Source organism: Parambassis ranga, chromosome 22 (genome assembly GCF_900634625.1).
Source record: "Parambassis ranga chromosome 22, fParRan2.1, whole genome shotgun sequence".
In the NCBI taxonomy this organism is placed as follows: Eukaryota; Metazoa; Chordata; class Actinopteri; family Ambassidae; genus Parambassis; species Parambassis ranga.
In genome coordinates this window covers 8,019,620-8,040,778 of record NC_041042.1, presented here as the reverse complement: position 1 = coordinate 8,040,778, position 21,159 = coordinate 8,019,620, and the positions used below count along the sequence as shown (strand labels likewise).

Here is a 21,159-nt window from a genome sequence, read left to right as displayed (position 1 = left end):
TTTATACTTTTTTATTTGAGGTGAACACACAGACAGCTAATTAGAGTGCAGCACTGACAGAACAGCCACCCTGTGAGTCTGGAAACTCAAAGTCAACAGTCATTAGGAGGAATTTCAGGGACTATTATTATCACGAGTCTTTGGTGACCCCCAGTGGTCACACTGAGTAGCACAATATATCTTTACAACATATATCATTTATTAGAACAACAGAACAATACTGAGAGAGAGGAGGAGGAGGAACCTTGACAAGATGGCACACTGTATACTCTGTATTTACAATAAGTTACACACAAACATATGTATCTTCACAGTACAACCCTGCAGAGGACAACACAATAATAAAATAGCATGGCTGCACAATAAAATAAAATAATAATTATAACAATATAAATTCAACCCAACACACACAAGCATAAATATTCAAAGGTACCACTATACTGTACAAAATGGTCAGTCACTCTTTGTGTGAATGTTGTAGTGTTCCAGACAATAAATATTAAGAGAAGCACTGAAAACACCTGGTGCTTTGAAGTGAACAGGAACATGTCATACAAAAAGCAACTACAGTGTCGATCTAAGTGCCCCAACTGTCCCTCTGCTGCTATAATCAGTGGCCTCTGGACATCAGTAATAACTCGCAGCATGTTTACTTTTTGAAAACGGATTTGCTCTCAGCCTCTGCTTTCCACTTTTATGTTTAACATAAATATCTGAGCTCATTAACTGATCAAGAATTGATCAAACACATTTTTGCTATATTTTCCACTCTAAAATACTGCAACTCGTTCATTCATTATATATTTAACTAACCTTTAATGGTTCACTAAGTAATGTGAGTATTTATTATAGTTTTTACCACCTTTTACTATAATCATACTGTAAACGTGTGTGTGTGTGTGTGTGTGTGTATAAACTGTTTGCACTACACATTACCTTAACCACATTATTGGTGACCTACTGTGCACCACCTTAGCATTAAAACCCCTTGGGTTGGGGGCTATTTTAATGACACAATGCTTTAGATTTTTACATGCTGCCAAAAGGGGGCAGCACCACTCTCATTGGAAAAGGTAACAGTATTGGGGGTCTAAGAGGAGGAGTCCTCCTCCACAGGGTGGAGTGCATGCCTCTTCAGCAGTGTCTTTAGTATCTCCACCTCCCTCTCTGCCTCTTTCAGTTTCTTTCGTAGTTTCTCGTTGGCTTTTTGGAGACTCTGGTTCTCCTGTGAAACACGCAGTCGATCAACATATAATAGATGCAGGATGTTTGGATAAAGTGCAGCAGTCATCCTGATACTTACTGATTCTAGAGATTCATATGAAGATTTGCTGTCTTCCTCTGGCTCTTTAGGCTTTTGCACAACAGATGCTCTGTTTTCCCACTTGGCACAGTGTCGCTGTTTTCTCTGGGGCACCGGGCTGGGGCACGAGGTCGGGGTGGAAGGTGCTGGGACTAAAAAAGCAGGCTGGAGGCGGCTGGCGTCAGCAGTGGTTGACAATAGCTGCGGTCCATCTGTCTGGGTGCAGCTATGGACTCTCCGAGGCCTCAAATGGGAGGTGACCGGGGAGTCTGGGCTCACGTCTTTGCTGTCATCTGATGGGTGAGGGAAAGGAAACTCTTCTGAACCTGGGGAGGGACATTGTTGGCAAATATTTCAGATTAGAAGTAGTTCAGCAGATGCAAAATATCACCCATACGTCAGAGAGACTCATTCTGTTTATAAGTCGGCAGGTCATATTAAGTAAAATCGAAAGTTTCTCTGCTCTGTAAATGGTATCTTTCTTGCAGCAGGTGGGCAGTCTGACTGTAAGTGAAACAGTTCTATATAACAGCTGGAGGGAAATCACCGGCAGCCAAGAGCTGTTTTTTTCCTGTAGCTGCATTAAGTTAAAGTGAAATCATGTAAATTCTGTCTTTTTATAGTTTTCTGTAAAGTGAGGCTGGCAGTGATTAGCTTACAGGAAATAACATGGCTTAGCTGATGGCTTAAAATGTTCTGCCACCAGATGGCACGTGTCACATAACCTGCATGGGTTATTGACATGATACTGTGTGTATCTGTGACTATGTTGCTGCGAATAAACCCAACCCACCCTCTGGGCTGCCCATGGCGACAGGTGTGGAGCTCATCGTCGGGCTGTCCGTGGTCACTTTCTTCTTGCACTCAAACGCCACCTGGTCCTTGCACAGCTTGTGGCAATTCATTCCGCAGTCTGCACAGACCAAAAGAATGCAAGAACAGGAACTAGCATTAATCTAACCTCGAGAAACCGTCTCCTCCCCACTCCTCTTTGAATACTACCTGTTCTGCAAATGCAGTGCTCAGACCTTTGCATGCTTACTGTCAAGAAAACAAACAGTTCTCACATCTTCTAAGGGACGGGGGAGGGGGAGGATTGTGCGCTATGAGTGCAAAGTCTTTATGTTTTTTTTTCATGTCTGTGTGCTGCAAGGTTCAGCTAGCAATATGCAACTCTAAAAACCACACTACACTTCACCTGCTACCCACAAGATAATGTGTGTACCTCACCTCGTTTCTGAGCCTAAAACTGACATTTGGCCAAAGACAGACACAGACATGCAAAGTGAACAAGTTAGAGTGCAGTATTTACCTTTGCATCTGTAACCTTGCTTGATGACACCCCATAACTGTGAAGGATAAACCCTGTTTACATAGCTGAATATAAACTAAAGGTAAAATGAGTTTGAAATGTTTCATTTGAGTCTGCTTACAAATCCTGAGCAGTTGTCACAGAAGGTGGGTTTCATGTATGTAGTCTCCTGGAAGTTGTGGACAAAGCCGAGGCCCAGTTTGGAGCAGATGACACTGGCTCGCATGAAATAAGCTGTGATCTCCTCTCTGCTCACGAGACCTTCTCTGAACAACCACAACAAACACACAATATTCTAAAGTTAAACAGAAACGGAGAGACATGTGTGTTATTTTCCAGATTTAATAATGAATAACCTGTGTGCGCATCGACATACTATGTCATTGTGTTGTTGGCATGGTTATGGTAAGTTCTGCATCTCATTTGTTTCCTGTTGCTATTCGCTCAGCGCTACAAACGCCACATTAGCTTCCTCCCCTCTGAAGTAACAGATGAGCTTCCAGTGAGTGCGTGACCTGTCGAATACTCACTTCTCTTTGTCCATGACACAGAAAGAAAATGGAAAGCTAGCAGCAATTTTCTCAAAGTCCTCTTGAGAAATAAAACCGTTCTCATCGTGATCGTAGTTCTTAAACACGGACTGCAAAAAGACAAGAAGCAAACACCATTCTATTGTGGCTGGATAATAGCTGTCAAGATGGCAGTGTGCAGAATGATAGTTAAAATAGATGATTATAGTTATATAACAGCATTACTAAGTAGCTATGCAGAGGCTACACGTCAGGCAGAAAAAAAGGAAAAGATTAAGAGCTTACATCCACCATTCTTTGCACATGTTTGCTGATGGTTCGAGGATCCGGTTTAGGAGCCACTCCTGAGGCCCAGTCCACAACCACTGGAGGTCTAGAGGGGGTGGCTGGCTAAAGGGAAATAAAATTGTTATTAAAACCATGTTTAAGAGAGCAGATGAACATGTCAACTGTCTGTGCCTCTATGTTTCACTCTAGTTTACAGGTATTGGCATTGGTTAGCATTTAAAAATGTTCAGCTTTTAAACAATAAGTTAGAGACAATTTGATCTTCTCACTTCGTCTCGTTTTCTGCCAGCAATTTAAAGTCGTAGTTTTAAAGAGACATTAACTTCTCTATCACTCACAGGTGCTTTACAGTTCTTGGGTTCCCTTGCATAAGACAGCTCATAAATCTCATCCTCGGTGTAGTACAAGTCCAAGGACAGCTGCAGGAGAAAGGGAGGACACATATCAGCACATGGAAGGTAAACAGAGAGAAGAAGAGCGCTCTGTATCTCTACATTTCTCCTTGAAACATGTTTTGATGAGGGCAAATTCAGGTTGCAGGGTAACTATTATCTCTTCATGGGCATTCTGTTATTCAAGTGTGATTTAAGCGCCGCACACAGATAACACAACAATACAGCAATCTGAACTCTCTCTCATTCACATTCAGTTCGTCACCCACACACTCATAGATCATAGACTCTCATCACACCCACACAAACGCAGACAATCAACATGCTGCAACACGCTCATTTGCATCTGTGTATGTGTCCAATACAACTTAGTGAATCACACAAATCTACATAACAAGTGAAGAAGAATGGACACACAAAGTTGCAGTGAAAGGTTCACATACCGTCAGCAGATGGACCAGGTCCTTGTTAGCGTCCAGCCTGGGCGGGATCTGCTGGAGCTGGATCAGCTCGTTAATATGGTTGTAGAGGGCCTGCATCTTCTGGACGTTCACCTTGTTGTCCTCCACATAGTCTGACATGGCCTCATTGACAGAAATCAGGTCTTTAAGGTGGACTCCCAGTATAGGGATTTTAAAACCTGTACACCTGTTGTAAGCTTGTCTATAGTTGTCATAGTTTCTGCAGGAGGACAGCAGGTCTGTCATCTCGTTCAGTACCTGTGGAGTGAATAGATTTATCTTGTAATGAATAATCTGCGAACATTGATTCTGTTCTCTAAACTGAAGTGTGGTTAGTTAACCTGTACCTTGGTGACCTCACTTGGTACGTGTGAGGTGGTGTCTTTCAGTCTGGAAATCGAGCTGTGACATAGTCCTCCCACCACTGCCATTAGTGTGTTGTAGTTGTGCATAAGGTGTAGACTCTGGTGGACACACAAAAAAGGCACATCAGTCCATTCACACACACAAATAAACACGCACAATTAACCTTGTTCCAGGTAGCCCTGGTTATATAATCTACAACACTGATGTTACATAAGCCATTTATATTGTTGGCTTTTTCTTACTGCTCTTTGATATCTCACTCTTTTTTAGAAGTGCTTTTCCCTCTCTTTTCTGTTCTCTAATTCGTGCTGTCACTGGAGCATTATGGTGTGAAATTTGTTTCCACACCCGTGGGTTTTGAGGTTGACAGCAGTGAGCAGCAGCAGTCTGGTGCATTAGTGTTACGGTGCAAGAGGTCCTCCAGAGTACAAGCCTGCGTAACGGCTCCCTGAAGCTGGTGCATCACTTCTGAGCAGGCTGCATGCAGCTTCACGTTAGAGTGGTTTAAACAATCGAGGACTCACAAGTCATTTCTCTCTCTTTTCCACTTACGCAGGCTCCTCAATGTTCCACTTCATGACTCCATTAGCCTGCATTCAGTTAATATTTTTCTATTGGTAAAATCTTTGGCTACACTAAAAGCCTGCAGCAGAGCTCATTAGCATTTCTCTGTGAATATGCATTATGCATCTACAGAGTGCGACAATGGTCACACTGTCATTAGTTAAATAAGGCATGAGAACAATAGCACATAGATGCAAGCAAAGAGGAAATGTGTTGAATTTTTTTTTTTTTCAAATAGGAAGAGAAACTGTAAGAGCAGCAGTGAGGGGATGATTTAACCACTACCTGTGCCACGTGGATAAACTTAGTGAAAACCTCAGCTCTCAGCTGAGCAGTTGGTCGACTCAACACCATCAGCTGAACCCACTGGGAGATCCCATTACACAGGGCGATGGAACGCTCCATTACAGGGATGTCCTTCATGCAGCAGCTACGAATATAATTCTGATAGTCTACAAACTGGCAAAGAGAGCAGAGAGAGGAGCATTAACCACTGCACGGAAACTGCAAGGCATTTCCTGTAGCAAAGAACTACCTAATGCTTTATAGTTAGTGTATCAAATAAGCATAGTTTACTCACTGATATTCTGCAAAAGGATTTAAACTCTAGAAATGTGAGATGCTCGGCTAGCTCAATGGGCTCCAGGTGATCAAAAAGCAGAGAAACCTTCCTCTTTTTACTGCTGTTAGCTTTGATCTTCTGGCTGGCTTTCCATGACCAGTCACGTTCATTTCTAGAACAAAGAACGACCCCAAGCATTAATTCAGAGACTGGAAAACGGTGTCTGTAGATACAATTTGGCCAGGCATACATGCATAAAGCACACGATGACACAATGTACAGACAGACAGAAACATTGTACAGACTTGGATGCGGTTAGACTAAGTTCCCTTTTTCAAGCTGAGAAGTTCCTGTTTTTTTCCCTTAACACAGTATTAGTATGTTTTGGTGGTGGGAAAATGTAATTGATATTTTATAGAGCAAATAATCAACCAATTTATAATAATAAAGTAAACTTAGCAGCAGCCTGAACACACACAGTAAATTACTAAATGGCACATAGCAACACAGGCTAAGTTTAGAGCTCCTTTAGAGTCCACAGTTTATTGTTCTCAGTTCAGAGGCTGCATTCCTGATCGTGACTGCTTTTCAGAACTTTTCTCAACGGCAACAAACAAGCCGAGAGTCATGTAGGCTTCAGTGTCTCAGTTGGCCAGCTGGCCAGAGATTAACACTTACATCCATTTGGTCTCTAGGAGAGAGCAAAGATGCTCCTGTCCCTGCTCTCTGATCAGATCCCGGAACTCGTCCAGGCTGTCCGACAAGCTGTGGTGCAACCGAAACATCATCCAGAATTCCTGGACCCAATGCCTAAAGGTCAGACATGATATCAATGTGAGTGATACATACACAAGTTAAGCCTTAACGCCCAGTGTCTTTGTAAAACTGACCTGATGAGGTAGCATATCCTCTGGCACTCTGTCGGCTGCTCACTGTCCACCGCTGTTTTGAATGTGAAAGCTTTGGTTAAGGAGCTGGCTGATTTACACAGGTATGAGTAATGAACATACGATTTATTTAACCAAGGCTTCTTCCCAATACAAACAAATTATTAATAATAACCACAGCAACTAAACTAAAAGGCAAACACAAGTGACATTTGGTAATGTAGGAGGAGGCGAGTGCATGAAGCAAAACTCTGAGCATCACCGAGTGAATCACTCTGGCATACAGAGGTAAGAGAATAACAAAATGTACAAAGAAAACACAAAACCAGCGTCTCCAGCGCTGCACAACAACTGTTTGGTGGCAGTACAAACACACATTATATAAAGCACACACCGAACAATGTCCTTATCATGCAAAGAGCCTTCATAAAGAGACTGACAGCAGCTCTCAATCAGCAGAAATCGGCTTGAAGTGATGCACATAAAAAGGCTAATTGCGTCATGGGAAGCAGAAGAACTGCCCACGCAATCCCAAGGCCAGACTGTTGTGAAGATCGTTAATGGCCCCTGTGTCTTGTCCCTGATCCAAACCCACTCACTGAATTTATTTGATGCAGCCTTTTGGGTCTCCTGCTCAGAAGGAGAGGGTTAAAAATAGCAGAGGGGGGCAAAGGGCTTTGCGTGTGCTGACGTGGTTTTGTGTGAGCAGGGGCCTCTTTAAGCAGTGGAGGGTCTGTGTGTGTGTATATATACTTGAAGAGGACTTGTATATGAAAGAGGCAGAGGTAATTAACACCTGAAACCCCAAGGCTGCTCGCCGGGCCAGTAAGCTCCTCTGAGGGGCTTTGTGACGCCAGCACTGTTTCCTGAATAAAAGCCTGGATTATAGGCCCCTCCACTCCAGTCACCAGACATCACAAAAAGCTGTCTTTTTTTTAGGTGTGAAGTGGGGGAAAATGAAAGGCACTGAAACATTTGACCAAATACAGGATGGTAATAGACTCTAAAGATAGATACAGTACACAGGAAGGAACATTACAGTGAAACTGTAAAATGATGTATGAGATGCGAAGGGTCTACAGAGACTGACAGTAGGAGTAAACACGAACTGCCACTTGCCTATCACAGCTACAGGCTGCATTGTGAGCCAAGTTCAAGCTTGACTGTGCGTTGCTGTTGACAACCAAATGAAAGCAGCACACAGCACAGCAGAGCTGCTGATCCAGTGTTACATTTGCTGCTCAGTGTGCTTTGTGAAGACAGTTTTTAGGATTTATGAAGGATATAGAGTGATGAGTTTGTCCAGCAGGTCACTGGAGGAGATGAGGAGACGGTGCATGGTCAGTGTGATGTTGAGCAGGTGGCTGCTCCCTCGAACACAGCCATCTGCATCTGCAAAATAAAACAAACACCCTCAAATGTATGTTCATAGAGCAGAATCATGTCACAACATGTCATAAAACTAGCATGAAATTTCACCTCAAGTGTTTATATATTAGCACAGACATGATGATTTTTAGATGTAGCGACATTGACCGCCATTCCCTTTGTTTTTTAGGACTTTTAAATGTGGCTGATTCCTGCAGAGTCTTTACAGATTTATCAAGTAGATGTTTTTATGTGTGTCCATCATATGAGCAATCTGTGAGACTATTTGTGATACGCATTATAAATACAGGGCAGAAGTTTGACAAGCATACACTACTAAGCTGCAATTGCTAATCAGATACAAGTGGTCAGCTTTTGTTCTCCTGTGCAGCACGGCAGCAGGGGTGCTATATTCATCTGTATTTTAGTGGTTCGTTCAGCTGTATAGTATTATATTCTCGCATGAGTTAGTAGTGTGCACAGTTTTAAATTTTGCACAGCAATGCCTCTGCAGACATTCTCTTTTATAATGGAATTTCATACTCGGTCACTCAAAATTTTAAGTGGTTGTCAAAATAAAAAACATTGTCATTGTGTTAAGCCAGATTCTGTAACGTCATCCTCTGTCAGCTCAAATTTTATAGATGATTAATTGCTTGATGAAAGAAATGGTTCCACAGTTTGAGAAGCAGTTAAAGAAGAAAAGTGCTGTGTGTGTGTGTGTGTGGTAAAATATGCTGTACAATGCAGACATTTCCATCAATGGACCACAAAGGGTTACGTAAAGCCGGTGAAAGACCAACTGATGCACACACTGCACTTTTAGTCATACTATCCACAGACCCCGCATCTGAAGATTTACCTTTTCCTCTTATTGTGTGAACCTCTGCAGCTTGCTGGTCTCACTACCTTGTTCGCTTCCTTTTTCCTAACTAACTTCCTCTCTTTGTGACCAGACCACCTTTTCCTCATCTCGGCTTTTTGAGTCTGCTAGAACTGACATCTCGAGACCCACTCACAGGAACATTTTTTTGCCAACCACTCTATATAATTAGACTGTATCTTTACCGAATATTACATAAATGCCTCTATAACAGATATGATATGCGCTTTCCTGTAACGCTGAAAGAAATATTTCTTAAAAGCTGAACCCACTGCAGTAAATTAGTGTTTGACATAAGGAGGAAGAGCATTTCATTTCATTTATACACCGTCTTCACCCCACAGTCTGCACAGAATTGTTTCTTTTTATGCTTTACCATTATCTTGACACCATCAAGGACATCAGGCAGCCGAGGACCCACTTTTAAACCGTATCACCTTGGAAATACGTGGACGCCATGGCAACATGTTTTCTAATCTTTGTTATCTGTAAGCAAGTAGCCACTCCTGCTGCAGCTGACTAATCCAGTCCTCATATCCTGCATGGGGTGTGTTTCTGTTTGTAACACACACACGCCAGTGAATGTCAATGACTTCACCAAGTCAAGTCATTAAGAGAGCACAAGGTAGAAGTGAAACAACGTCTTGTTTTCAAAATGACATATCTGATAAAGATGGCAAAGCTCTAGTGCTGCTAAGATATATATATATATATATATATATATATACATATAAAGCAATACCCACTTCTTAAAGAAAAGCAGTCACAAGCTTATTTTTGTCTAAATTTACACATGCCTATATACCATATGCCTATGACATATGCACAACAGGAAGTCACGACTCTCCATCAGGTAAACAATTGCTCCATCCTTTTTTTTCACAACTTTCCAACCACTAAACCTTCCTGTGCAGGGTTAATTGTAGGAGGAAATCCCCTCCGGACTGTCTGTTAGTGACTGGAACATTAGGAAAGCTGACGCCCGTTGCACTGGAACTGAATACTGAGTGGTGATAAACAGCAAAGAGGGCAAGCAGGGCCTGGCCTACTTTTAAGGTTATCTTAGACATTCATCAGCCGCCGCTAAACTACGCACCACTTTTCCTTGTTTTGACAGAGGATATCAGATTGGATGGCGCTTTTGTTTAAGAGGAATCCAAGTGAGACACAGGACGGCAGCTATGTCTGTAACATTCACCACAGCAATCAGGGCTCAGTGCAACTTTATAAACACTGTTGCTAAGCACCATAAAAAGTGTTAAAATAGTGAGCTTAAAGCAAATAATTTGTATACACTGTTGAAATAAAACAGTACCTTTAAGTAGTCTAATGAATAAATATTGATTTAAATATATGAATATGTGGTTAAAACAACAGACACCAAACAATCAGAATATGCTAATTACTAAAACCTTTGACTTTAGTTTGAGTTTGAATATCCAAATAATCAATAAACATTCCAATATCCATTGCTGGGCTTTCTGTTGTTTAAATTGATTTTGTGACTTTTCTCAGGGAAAAAAGTCAGTTTAACAATTAATATTATTAATAAGTTAAGAAAAGAAAAGAAAGTTTGTTGTATAGCTGTCTATGTGAGACTGTGAAAATGTATAGTCGTGAAGATTACACAGTCGGGAAAGATAGAAGAGTAACATATGTGGAACCGTTTAGTGAACTACATCTCACAACTATAACAGAAAACATCACCAACAACAGCCTGGCCGCCAACTCGGCCTGGTTCACCTCAGATTCCAGGACAAGATACTAAATATTAAACAAGTAAGAATAATAAGTGGTGTCAAAAATGCTGCTTTTGGGTGTTTTCAGTGCATCTTCGCAGGTATTTGACAAATATACAGTGTATATATATGTGTAATATCAGGGATGATGAATGAAATGATATTTCCCCCACTAATTTCTATATTTGTGTCTAAAGTTTGGTGTTGCACAGGGTTTGGGCTTTATTCTGACCATTAAAAATGTTTCTGAACACCTTTACCACAAATTAAATGATATTTGTAGAAAAAAAACAAATAAGAGCATGGGCATCGTGTCAGCATGCAGCACAGCCTGCTGCAGTGTGGTCTGGAGAAAGAGAGTGATGATGTCAACAGCTATTGATCCACACCTCATAGTGTTCTGTGTTTCAAAGGCTGGTCAGCAGCATCTGAGGACTACTGTTCGGGGAGCTGACCTTTCAGCTCAGCCAGGTTCGAAGCTGCCATCAGGTAATCCTTCAAATAGCTCTTACGTGCACTGTCACATTTGAAAAGGTGGCAGGACTCACAGACCTTAGGGGTTCACTTGTGATGTGAGCCGGGAGGAGCAGGTCTGTGCTACAATATATCAAGGACCCCCCCACACACACACACACACACACAAGCCATAACACTGTACTGGCACACAGATAGCATCGCGTGCATGTCCACACAGAGCTTGTGATTTGCATATGGTGACAGTGAAGTTGTCACTGTACTATAGGGTTCCTTCAGTGTCTGTGCTATTTATTCTGTTTTCTTCATGAATCTGATGGGAGGCAGGCTGTCATTTGTGCCCACTACTCCCTCTTTACTGATGTCATTTTATGTGCGGCCCATTGTAACACTTCTCCTCTTGCTGCATTTGCGTAACCAGGCAACGGCAATTTGAAAGCTTGTCTCTTCAGAGACGCAATCACCATAACTCTGAGAGCACTCCAGATAAACTTGATGGAGCCAATGATCTTTGCTTGATTGATCCAACAGCAGCCCACACAATCACTGCTGTGCTCTTTGTCTTATTTAAATCACCCCTCAATATCTCTTATGTCCAGCGATACCAGAGATATATTAAGTCATTAAAGAAGCTTGAGTAATTATAAAATCATCAAACACAACGATCTCCTGAAGCTAAAAATCTGACTGACGAGCATCAACAGGAGGGATACTTTCTTCAAACCATTAAACACTGTATTAAAGGAAACCGAATGCAGCTGTGTGAAGATGATCCACTGTTAGGTTTCAATCCACAGCTCCCCCTTCTTTTTCTCCAAGGCCTGTTCAGACTTGATTGGGTGTTGCAGTAAATACCAAGAAAAGGGGTGCGAAAACAGACTCCTTCTAAGTATCAGCAACATCTCACTGTGACTAATGCTCATGCTTTTGAGTCCTAGATATCCAACAACAGTAAAAGTCTCATTCATACACCAGCTGAGACCTCAAACAGATTAAAACATTAAACACAGCTGTGCATGAACTTACCAAATTTCTGCAGACAGGCCTGGATGAGCTCCTCCCAGCTCGCACCCTTGGTGAGGTGTCCCAGAGACATTGTTGGTTTAACCGGGCCGGTGTGTGCCGGACTGGGTTTGTGGAACCTGTGAGGGCGGCCTGGAGGAGAGACCCTAGACCTGGAGGTGCATCCTGGAGTCACTCTCCTGAAGAAACAGCAACACAAGCAGAGTGAGGCGGAGGAGAGACAGCAGGGCTTAAGTAATGAAAGTGTGACTTGCTATGAAGACTGTGTGTATAAATATATATATTTGAACATGTATAATACACCTGAAAGATCATTTTAATAAGACCATAGGTCACGCAGATAAAATGACTTGCCTAACAGTAATAGTCGGAGCTACAGATTGCGCTGTAGAAAGCCGGCTGATATTTTGCTACTTATTGTTTTCATTTCCTTCCTTAAACTTGGGGAAATACCGGTTGATTGCGAACATCCAGATGAGCTGAGTGACCAATAAACCATCAGTTTTACGCACATGCTGTTATCGGCTTGTAAAGTAACAATCCTGGTTAACAACCATAACCGCGTTTGTGCGTAAAATACTTGGAGAGCATATTTAGGACGAGAGTTCTGACATGAATTACAGCAAACCTGTTTATTCCTCTTTTAAAAAAACAGAGTGACATTTGAAATAAACCAAAAAGTAGCCTACTTTTGTATAGGAGCGCACATTTTCGACCAAACCACACCAGGAACTCCTCCGTAAAACCATGAAAAGGTAATCAGACTTACGCTTCGTCCTTTCCCTTTTCGTCCGAGGTCATACTTTCGTTTTGGTTTTCTTTTGATTGGCATCCCATGGCGAGATACTGGGCGACGAGCGGCTGAACTAGGCTGTCCATCTGTGTCCTCCTCGATGGGAGCATTTCATCGCTCTGCTGTGCTCGGTGCGCCTCCGCGGTCTCACCAGCATTGTGCTGACTCGTCAATGAACATTACACAATTAAGATTCAACCAGCTTGTCTGTGAGTGGGCGGCAGTGCTGCTGTCGGGCTTGTCACTCACAGAGAGTGGGCTCTGCGCTTCACTAGTCATTATTATATGCGTCAAAAGTCGTGAATCTCAAAGGTTTATAACTTTAATCAAGACATCAGCTGGAGGTCTCTCACGAAGCCAAGAGAAAGCATTTCTCTCAGTTATTTTACTGGCATCTGTCACATTGGAGAATGTGATCATTTCATGAAAAAAAGATTTCAGTTTCTACACTTCATTTTACAAAGTTACTGCCACATATAACGACTCATATCTTCTGAAATCTCAATAGAATCTCAGAATCGTGACCTCTGGATATGTACCAGCTCATGTGTGTGATGTGATGCCTCCTTTGTAATGTTTGTTCAGTCTGCAGGGCAGGAAAGGGTGGATCTTCCTTTATAGATAACAGGGGATGCAGGTTCCATCTCTATTTGGCATAAAGTTATTGTGTGGTAGGTGGTCCAAAGGAGATGTTTCCTGAAATCTTTCATCTGCTGTTAAGAAGTGTGTCTGAGTCTATAGTCTCACGTTGTGGAGCTCAGGCCATAGTGTAGACCTAATGGAAAGAATGGCAGTGCACTCATATAAAAACTTTGACTGCACGGTTTTACATTTTTGAATATTGCCATGATGTAATAAAGTGTGTTTAGACACAGCAGAGTTCAAACATGACATAGTTTCATCTTCTTCAGAGACGTTGACCCACCTGTAAACAGCATGCATGCAGTCTGTGATAAAAGCTGAGGCTGCTCTGTGCTTCCTGGACACACTCCCTCTGATTAGCCGTCTGCAGACGACCACTTGTCTGGAGCGCTTGTGTTTCCATGGGCAGAATGAAGTCATGAGAACATGAGTATTAACAGCTTGCTTCTTGTGATAAGATTGTACCATTCTGTGTCGCTGCTGTTATCAGAGCAGTTAGAGCCTTACCTCTAAACCCACAACTACCTTTCTTCTTCTTTAACCAAGATGATGTTGAACCAAGAACTTACAAAAATGCACTACTGCCTCTGACATTTATATTTTTTATGATTTTAATTTTAATTTTTTCACTATTGATAGTCACACAATCAGAGGTGCAGCTGGTAATACTGTTTTACACGAACCACTAGTAAAGAATTCTATTGTTCACACTCTTTGGGACCAAAATTATGAAGCACAATATGGAAACAAAGTATAGTGACATTTATATGATGTACACACATAATGTAATCTCATCTGATGTAGAAATGCAAAATCAGAAGAAATTTAAATTCAAGTCTAAAGAGTTAAGTGCGTTGGTCTGACTCTTACTAGGAGCTCAATAGTTGAGCTGTGTTCTCCCCCTTGTGGATAAATAAGGGATAATGTGCTGCCACCTCTTCAGTACACAGATATAAAACCACTGGTAACTGTGCAGAGGATTAGTCTTTTCACCACACAACACCTTTATGTAGCCTACCCCCACAATGGTCCCTCCTCAGAGGTGCACAGGTAAGAATACCAAACAAACTGAAACCATACACCAAGTCATGTACTAAAACAGGAGACCTGGAATGATGATGGATGATATCTTTACTAAATATGATGATGATGATGATGATGATTGATGGAGGGCTGGAAATGAAGGGATGAGTAAGGTATTGCTTCTCTATCACCACACAGAAACAGCTTGCATGCAGCTTCTTTAAAACACCATGTTTTTTATTGTTAGGTAACATGGGGAAGATTACAAATGAAATACACTCCGATATTATTACATATTATTTTTTTTTATTTAAACTGATGTGAAGTTTTAACAGATAGTTTATTGCATTAGTGCACTACAGTCCAGTGGGTGGCGCTAAAGCACCTCTGGATTTCCAATAAACACCAAAGAAGAAGAAGACTCAGAATGGGAGCGCGGTACTGACAGCTAGCTAAACGGCAGAAGTGTTAACCTAGCCATTTGTTGTGACTAACAAAAACGATCGATAGCCTATTATTTCTTAGCAGCTGTAATTGCTTGAAAAGACTCCTAAACTAAAATGGTTGTGGACGACGTCCAATTTATGACGATACTTAGGGGAAAGCGCATCAAGCTAACCCTCAAGAACACGTCTTACTATGGAGTCATCCAACGCATCAATCCCAACAAAACTCTGGTACTGGCGGACGGTAAGTATTTTTTTATTATTTCCCGTGTATGTTTTCACACTACTTTAACAACAAAAACACCGTTGAGCATTTTAATTGCTTTTGTGAAAAGGCGTTTGCTAATGTTTGTAGTGTTTGTTTTAGTTGTCAGTGGCAGTAATGGCCTCAAAATTCCCGGAACAAAATTGTTTTTTGGACATGACATTCTGAATGGTGAGTTTATTCATAATATGTGAACACGTTTAAAACACGTTCTGTTGTCCACTTTAATATTTGACACTACATTTGGTTTTGATTAAATCAACAGTGGAATTTACCAATGAAGCAAACATTGACTGTGGGTATGTAAGCAAAAAATATGTCATGATTATTGGCGCAATAATGTGTCGTCCCTGACAACGATACACTTTCTGCAGAAACACTCGCGGCCTGGAAGAGCACTTGACTGTAGAGAAGTTTCAGCCCTACAGGAAGATGATCACTTTTGGTGAGTTTAATAATAAAAAGCATATTGTTGTTCCTCCTTGCTGCTCCTTGCTTGGATCCTGGTGTTTTTCCCCCAGATGATAATGAAGACCCAGAGGAGTTCATCGATTTTGTAGTCATTGATGAGTTTCATGGAAAGTTTGCTCCTGCTGTAAGTAGATTTAATGTTTCTCACTTTCTTCCTTTAGCTTGTATACATTTACATCAGTTTTTTTTTACATTGTAGGTGATGCATATCAAGAAACAGCGTGTGATCGGTGTAGGAGTTGAAGGAGTTGAGGTATCTAAGAATGGAAGACTGTGTTGGCTGCAGGTGAGAAGTCCTAGATTTTAGATTGTATTTTTGTTCCTTCACTCCTATCTTTGTATTCAATCTGAATGAAAAACAATAACTTCATCTACTTTTAGATTGCCACTAAAGATAAAGTGTACCTCTTTGACGTCTTATTACTTGGAGCTCAGGCTTTCAAGAATGGCCTCTCCATGATCCTGGAAAGTAAGCACATACTAAAGGTAAGCATTGTTATATGCACATTAGAAAGACTGTTTCTTATATTACTGTAATGTATAATAATTATTTATTTATTTATGTATTTATTTGCACAGGTTATTCATGATTGCAGGTTCATTGCTGGATGTCTGAGTTCTCAGTTTGGATTAAAGCTTACCAATGTATTTGACACTCAGGTACATGTAGTGTATATACAGTGGTCTAGAATTGCATCACTTAATATTGTGATGCTTGGGGTTTTTCTTCTGTGTAGTCCAGCTTGTTTATTATTTTTTTTAAGGTTGCAGATGTGATGTGCTTCTGCTCAGAGACGGGAGGTTTTCTTCCCGACAGAGTTAGCACTTTTCAGGAGGCGGTCAGTCTCCATCTGAAGGTGCCCTCCTCCCAGCTCTCATCACTTCAAATGAAGGATCAGCTTACCAAGGTACAGCACAGCATAATCCAACCGAGAATGGTTTTAAATACTATGTTTATATATATATATATATATGTGATGAAATGTGTGTGTTATATTCTAACAGAAAGAAAGGGAGATGTGGTACACACGGCCTTGTCCTTTACCCCTGCTGAAGGTGATGGCTCTGTCAGTCATCCATCTCCTGCCTCTCAGGCTTGTGCTGCTGGATACTCTAATGACAGACTACATGGCTTTGGTGGACTCCTATCTCGGCAGCAGCTACTACCAACCTGATGAACTGGAGCATGTCAGCATGGTATGTAATCTTTCTCAATTGCTCTTTAAATGTAAATCTGTCATTATGACTAAAAGGTGTTCTTCACTCAGAAGGCTAATACTGGTATAAATTGTCTGGCTTAAATCAGGAAAGTTGGCTGCACATTTATGGCCACTGCATAAAAAGATAGTAGATCTACCTGCCTGCATTTACAGGACAGTGTCTTAGTATTGCCCAGAGAGCTAAGGCAGCTGGACCAAATGCGCCAAGAGCGGCGGGAGTTGGCTGTCAAACACTACCCTGTCACAGAGCAGGGTCTGCTGGCACGCTTCAACCCCCACCCTCAGACTTCACCCCACACCTCACCTTCCACAAAGGAGCACAGCAAGACAGAACCAGACTTATTTGAACCTGCATCTGTAGAAACACCTTCTACTCCATTGCTGGATCTTCCTGTCAGCCAGCATCTCATAAGCCCATCGAGTGTCATGAGTGTTTCTTCTGTGGATGTCAATGCTTCATCCAACCTACGAGATCAGGATCCTGTCTCAGCTGTGTCAGACTTCCAGGGACAAATGTCTACCAACAGTCCTCAACTCCTACCAACAGGAGGCACAAATGCACTAATGGGTGTGATGGGTAGAGGAAGATCCTTACCTTCTATTGGAAGAGGCTTCCCTCTTCAGAATGTCAGGGATGCTATAACTCCAGCTAGGACGGAGATGGCTCCCTCATGTCTAAGCCATTCGTTGACCCAAACACCAACTCCCCAGCATAGTTGTTATGATGATAACCTCCCAAAGGACATTCATGGTACGAGAGGAGAACATCTGACACCACATACCCGGTCTGTTTCATCATCACTGGTCCAGTCATTCAGGTCCTTCAGATATTAAAAGAAGCTGATAAGGACATGTCTTTCAAAGGCTTGCACTGTGATTTCATTAAGAGGCCAGTAGATGGCAGTAATTGTTTTGTTTTGGCAAAGGTTTGTTTGACCTCAGGTGTAAAGGTGTTAGATTCTTGGTTGTTAGAAGTTTACTTTCATACCAACTATACAGTTTATCTTGCGAGTAATGAAAGGCTTTCCAATCAGTTCCTTAATCTGGATGTTTTGTGTGTTCTGCTCTAAAACCCTCTTACTTTTGATTATTCTGTAATTGGTTGCACTGTTAATAGTGATATCTTGGCAAATGAAAAGAATGTATAAGCTCAAATTCTTTATATTAAAGTGTCATCATACAGATTGTGTTGTAATAGTTTGTCACAACGTGCCAAGAAATAACAGCTTTGGCTGCTGGAAGACAGCACAGAAACAGCGCCACGTACATATTAAATCATAATGTACTAAGCTGAGCATGATTGATTGCCTGTACAGCTTGGCTTCTGTGTTGCATATAATTGAATGTGAAAAGCAGAGGTGGGCATTGATTGATCTACTGTTAATTGAGCAAAAACATTGCTAGCTGACACTTCTTCTGAATACTGATGACAAAAAAAAAAACGTTTGAGTTGGCACAGGCTTAACAGTGATACTGACTCTGCAGGGCAGTCAGTTCAGATGTACATGATCACAGGTGGCCAGCACCTGCCGTGTTATACAAAAGCTGATCTCTTCCAATTAATTTGCTGCTTGGGGTCCCATGCAGATTTTACAGAGGCCCCACACAGACATTTTTGCCTGGATCATCAGAGGTTGTGCCGTGAGATCAAAACAAGGCACGTACACAACAGCGGGACGTTGCTTCAGGCTGCAGCGCAAATGGGCCCCCTGTATTAATCACATCTTATTGCTATGGTTATCTACATGCAGAGGCTTGGGCCCTTTCCAGATCGCTCTAATTGAAAGCATGAAACAAATAATGTAGGATTTTAATTAACTGGGAGGCAGCCCAACACAAAGACTTGCATCTCTCTTAGCAACCAGCTCCTCCTCAGCTTCTGGTTAACACAAACAGAGTGGACCTTTCCCATATGCCTCCTTTAACCCTTTGAAATGCTGCAGTCTGTGTGTTGGTGGGTTTTAGCAGGGGAACAAAAGGTTTAACAGTTCATCCTAAAGCTGATTCACTTGATACTATCTTTGAGCTGCTGCACTTAAATCTTACAGGAGTGAACGCTAACCTGCAGCATCAGAGCACACAGGGTTTAGCCCTGTATGGCAACAAAATGAGACATTGCTTTATATTTATCTGCGTCACTCAACAGTGAAGTTGTGTGTGTGTGTGTGTGTCTCTGTGGGGCCATGGAGGACAGGCTCCTGTCATTGACCACCAGATTGGAGCTCTTATTTTAGAGGACCTTGCATTTCCTCTCCGTCACAATAATGCCTTATGTGCAGCACTTCCTGTTTCTCAGGCCCAGGAGGAAGGAACTGCGCGCTTGTCACACGGTAGTCACAGTTTCCTCCCTCGTACCCCCCCAATTCCCTGTAACACCCCCCCTCCAAACTTCAGACAGTGTTATGTCCTTCAGGGGGGAAAGATGACTGCACCTTCAGCATCACAGCAGGATGTGGCCGGCCTATTTTTAGACTCAAGTCGGAAAGGTAGCGCACAGACATAAACACAAACTTTAGGATGTCCAGCTGTGTTGATTTAGCATCCGAAAATGGAGGCTGTTCCGACTGTGTAAGACTCATTATTGTTTTGACTGAGCAGCGGGAACCACAGGACCTGGTGGTAAATAATTATTTTAAAAGTCCTTCCAACTACTCGCAGAACTGCAACCATTAGTCAAGGTGTCAATTCCTGTCTCATTGTTCAAACATGTACTGTCAGCTTGCAAGAATAAAAACCACCCATACACGTGCCAGACTGCGTTATTGATCACTTGCCCTTGCGACAGCACCCAAAACAAAGGTGTTGTGTCCCTCCCACCTTACAACGGCAGCACAACACAATGTTCAGGACAGGCTGAATGCTCCTAGGCAACCTTCCCTCCTCTCCATCAGTGTTAGGCTACAGATGAGTTCATAATTAATAGGCTTTGGTTAATTATTAAACACGGAGGGATACTTTTCTGAAAACCTGGCACCTAGTTAGAATTGTTATGTTGTTAGCTGGTTTGCCCTGCTAAGCACGTCATTAAAATTCATTGTTTAGTTTGCTGACTAAGTGCACGTTCAGATCATGGTACATTTGTCTATCAGCATTTGAGAGAGGTAAAGCTGACAAAGACTTTGGACCACTGGCTCGTCAATAATCTGATTTTGTTTGTGTGCTTTTTAAATTTGATCTCATGACTGAGTACTGCCACAGGAGACTTTTTTTATTCGGCCCACTGGTTCAGCCTGAGGTGCCAGACTTGGCCAGAAGCAACTTATTTGTATTGGCTTGTTGAAAGAACACAATCCGCTGGTCTTACCTGAGTAGTGTAGTACAAAGAAACTGGCTGATGGACCATAGACTACATTTCAAACTGTGCTACAACAAATTGGATGCATGTCAACAAAATAATCTCAATTTCATTATTCATGTAAGCACATGTAATCCTTTGGTATTTATAGGGAGGGAGGAATATAATCAGATATCAGGTTCCACTGTGCCACTGAACTGTATCCCTGCAGTCAGTCTTCCATCTGTTAGGAAAAACCTATTGTTGAATTCTGCTCAACATCCCCACCCCCACCACCACCTCACCCCCTTTCTTTTTTCTCACATTACAAAATGACCCTCTTTCGCTCTCCTCAGGTCATATTCAACGGAAGAATAAATATTTAACGTGAGAAAGCCTGACCTATGCAGATGGCCTCTCAAGTACAGCAAAAATGAGAACAAAACACAGCATCAATATTTCAGTCGCTCCCACTAACGGTATGCATGTATGTATCCCCGCTGTCAGCGAACCTTACTCAGGAAGACCCTTCAGTATGCACACGTTCACTCAAACACACACACAGATGCAGGCACACAATGCGCATCTTTATGAACTGCTGTGCCATGTTTACTCAGACAGCATGGAGCAACGGGACCTGGAGGGCCCCTCCAAGGGAATCAACCATAATGTGACCTTCAGCTGCAACAGACAGAATGAGTGACAGGTTGATGCAGTGAAAGCTGGACTTAGGAATGTCAGTCGTCAGCTGGCCTCAGTGAACACTTCAATCAGTCAGACTGAAGTAGTTCAAAAATTATGGGATGGATTTTGGAACTTTGATGCTTTACTGGGGCTGAATCATGATGACTTTCCCTTACGAGTTTCAGATCT

The 21,159-nt window shown here is 42.0% G+C and overlaps 2 protein-coding genes across 5 annotated transcripts in view; one reads left to right on the top strand and one right to left on the bottom strand.

Annotated features, from left to right (window-relative positions):
- Positions 1 to 112: 112 nt before the first annotated feature.
- Positions 113 to 13,989, bottom strand: LOC114427009 (RAS guanyl-releasing protein 1-like). Its single transcript, XM_028394694.1, has 18 exons — positions 13,871 to 13,989; positions 12,922 to 13,720; positions 12,156 to 12,331; positions 7,952 to 8,057; positions 6,669 to 6,731; positions 6,457 to 6,588; positions 5,797 to 5,950; positions 5,502 to 5,675; positions 4,634 to 4,750; positions 4,269 to 4,544; positions 3,772 to 3,852; positions 3,431 to 3,535; positions 3,146 to 3,255; positions 2,737 to 2,881; positions 2,616 to 2,652; positions 2,097 to 2,216; positions 1,304 to 1,629; positions 113 to 1,225 (listed from the first exon to the last, which is right to left on the bottom strand). The coding sequence occupies exons 2-18, from the start codon at positions 13,053 to 13,055 to the stop codon at positions 1,091 to 1,093; spliced, it is 2,391 nt and encodes a 796-aa protein (XP_028250495.1). The 5' UTR covers positions 13,056 to 13,720; positions 13,871 to 13,989; the 3' UTR covers positions 113 to 1,090.
- LOC114427007 (delta-like protein 4) overlaps positions 12,383 to 21,159 on the top strand; it is a 30,735-nt gene continuing 21,958 nt past the window's right edge. Inside the window, exons 1-11 of one of the 4 annotated variants that reach the window (XM_028394693.1) lie at positions 12,384 to 12,907; positions 15,209 to 15,300; positions 15,424 to 15,492; positions 15,587 to 15,620; positions 15,696 to 15,766; positions 15,843 to 15,916; positions 15,992 to 16,078; positions 16,174 to 16,278; positions 16,372 to 16,452; positions 16,557 to 16,700; positions 16,798 to 16,989. In XM_028394693.1, coding sequence (XP_028250494.1) covers positions 12,900 to 12,907; positions 15,209 to 15,300; positions 15,424 to 15,492; positions 15,587 to 15,620; positions 15,696 to 15,766; positions 15,843 to 15,916; positions 15,992 to 16,078; positions 16,174 to 16,278; positions 16,372 to 16,452; positions 16,557 to 16,700; positions 16,798 to 16,989 — 957 coding nt within the window. In that variant the 5' untranslated portion in view covers positions 12,384 to 12,899. Of the gene's footprint in view, positions 12,908 to 13,994; positions 15,493 to 15,586; positions 15,621 to 15,695; positions 15,767 to 15,842; positions 15,917 to 15,991; positions 16,079 to 16,173; positions 16,279 to 16,371; positions 16,453 to 16,556; positions 16,701 to 16,797; positions 16,990 to 21,159 lie in introns of those variants that run through there. The other 3 variants (XM_028394691.1, XM_028394692.1, XM_028394690.1) reach the window with 3 other exon arrangements.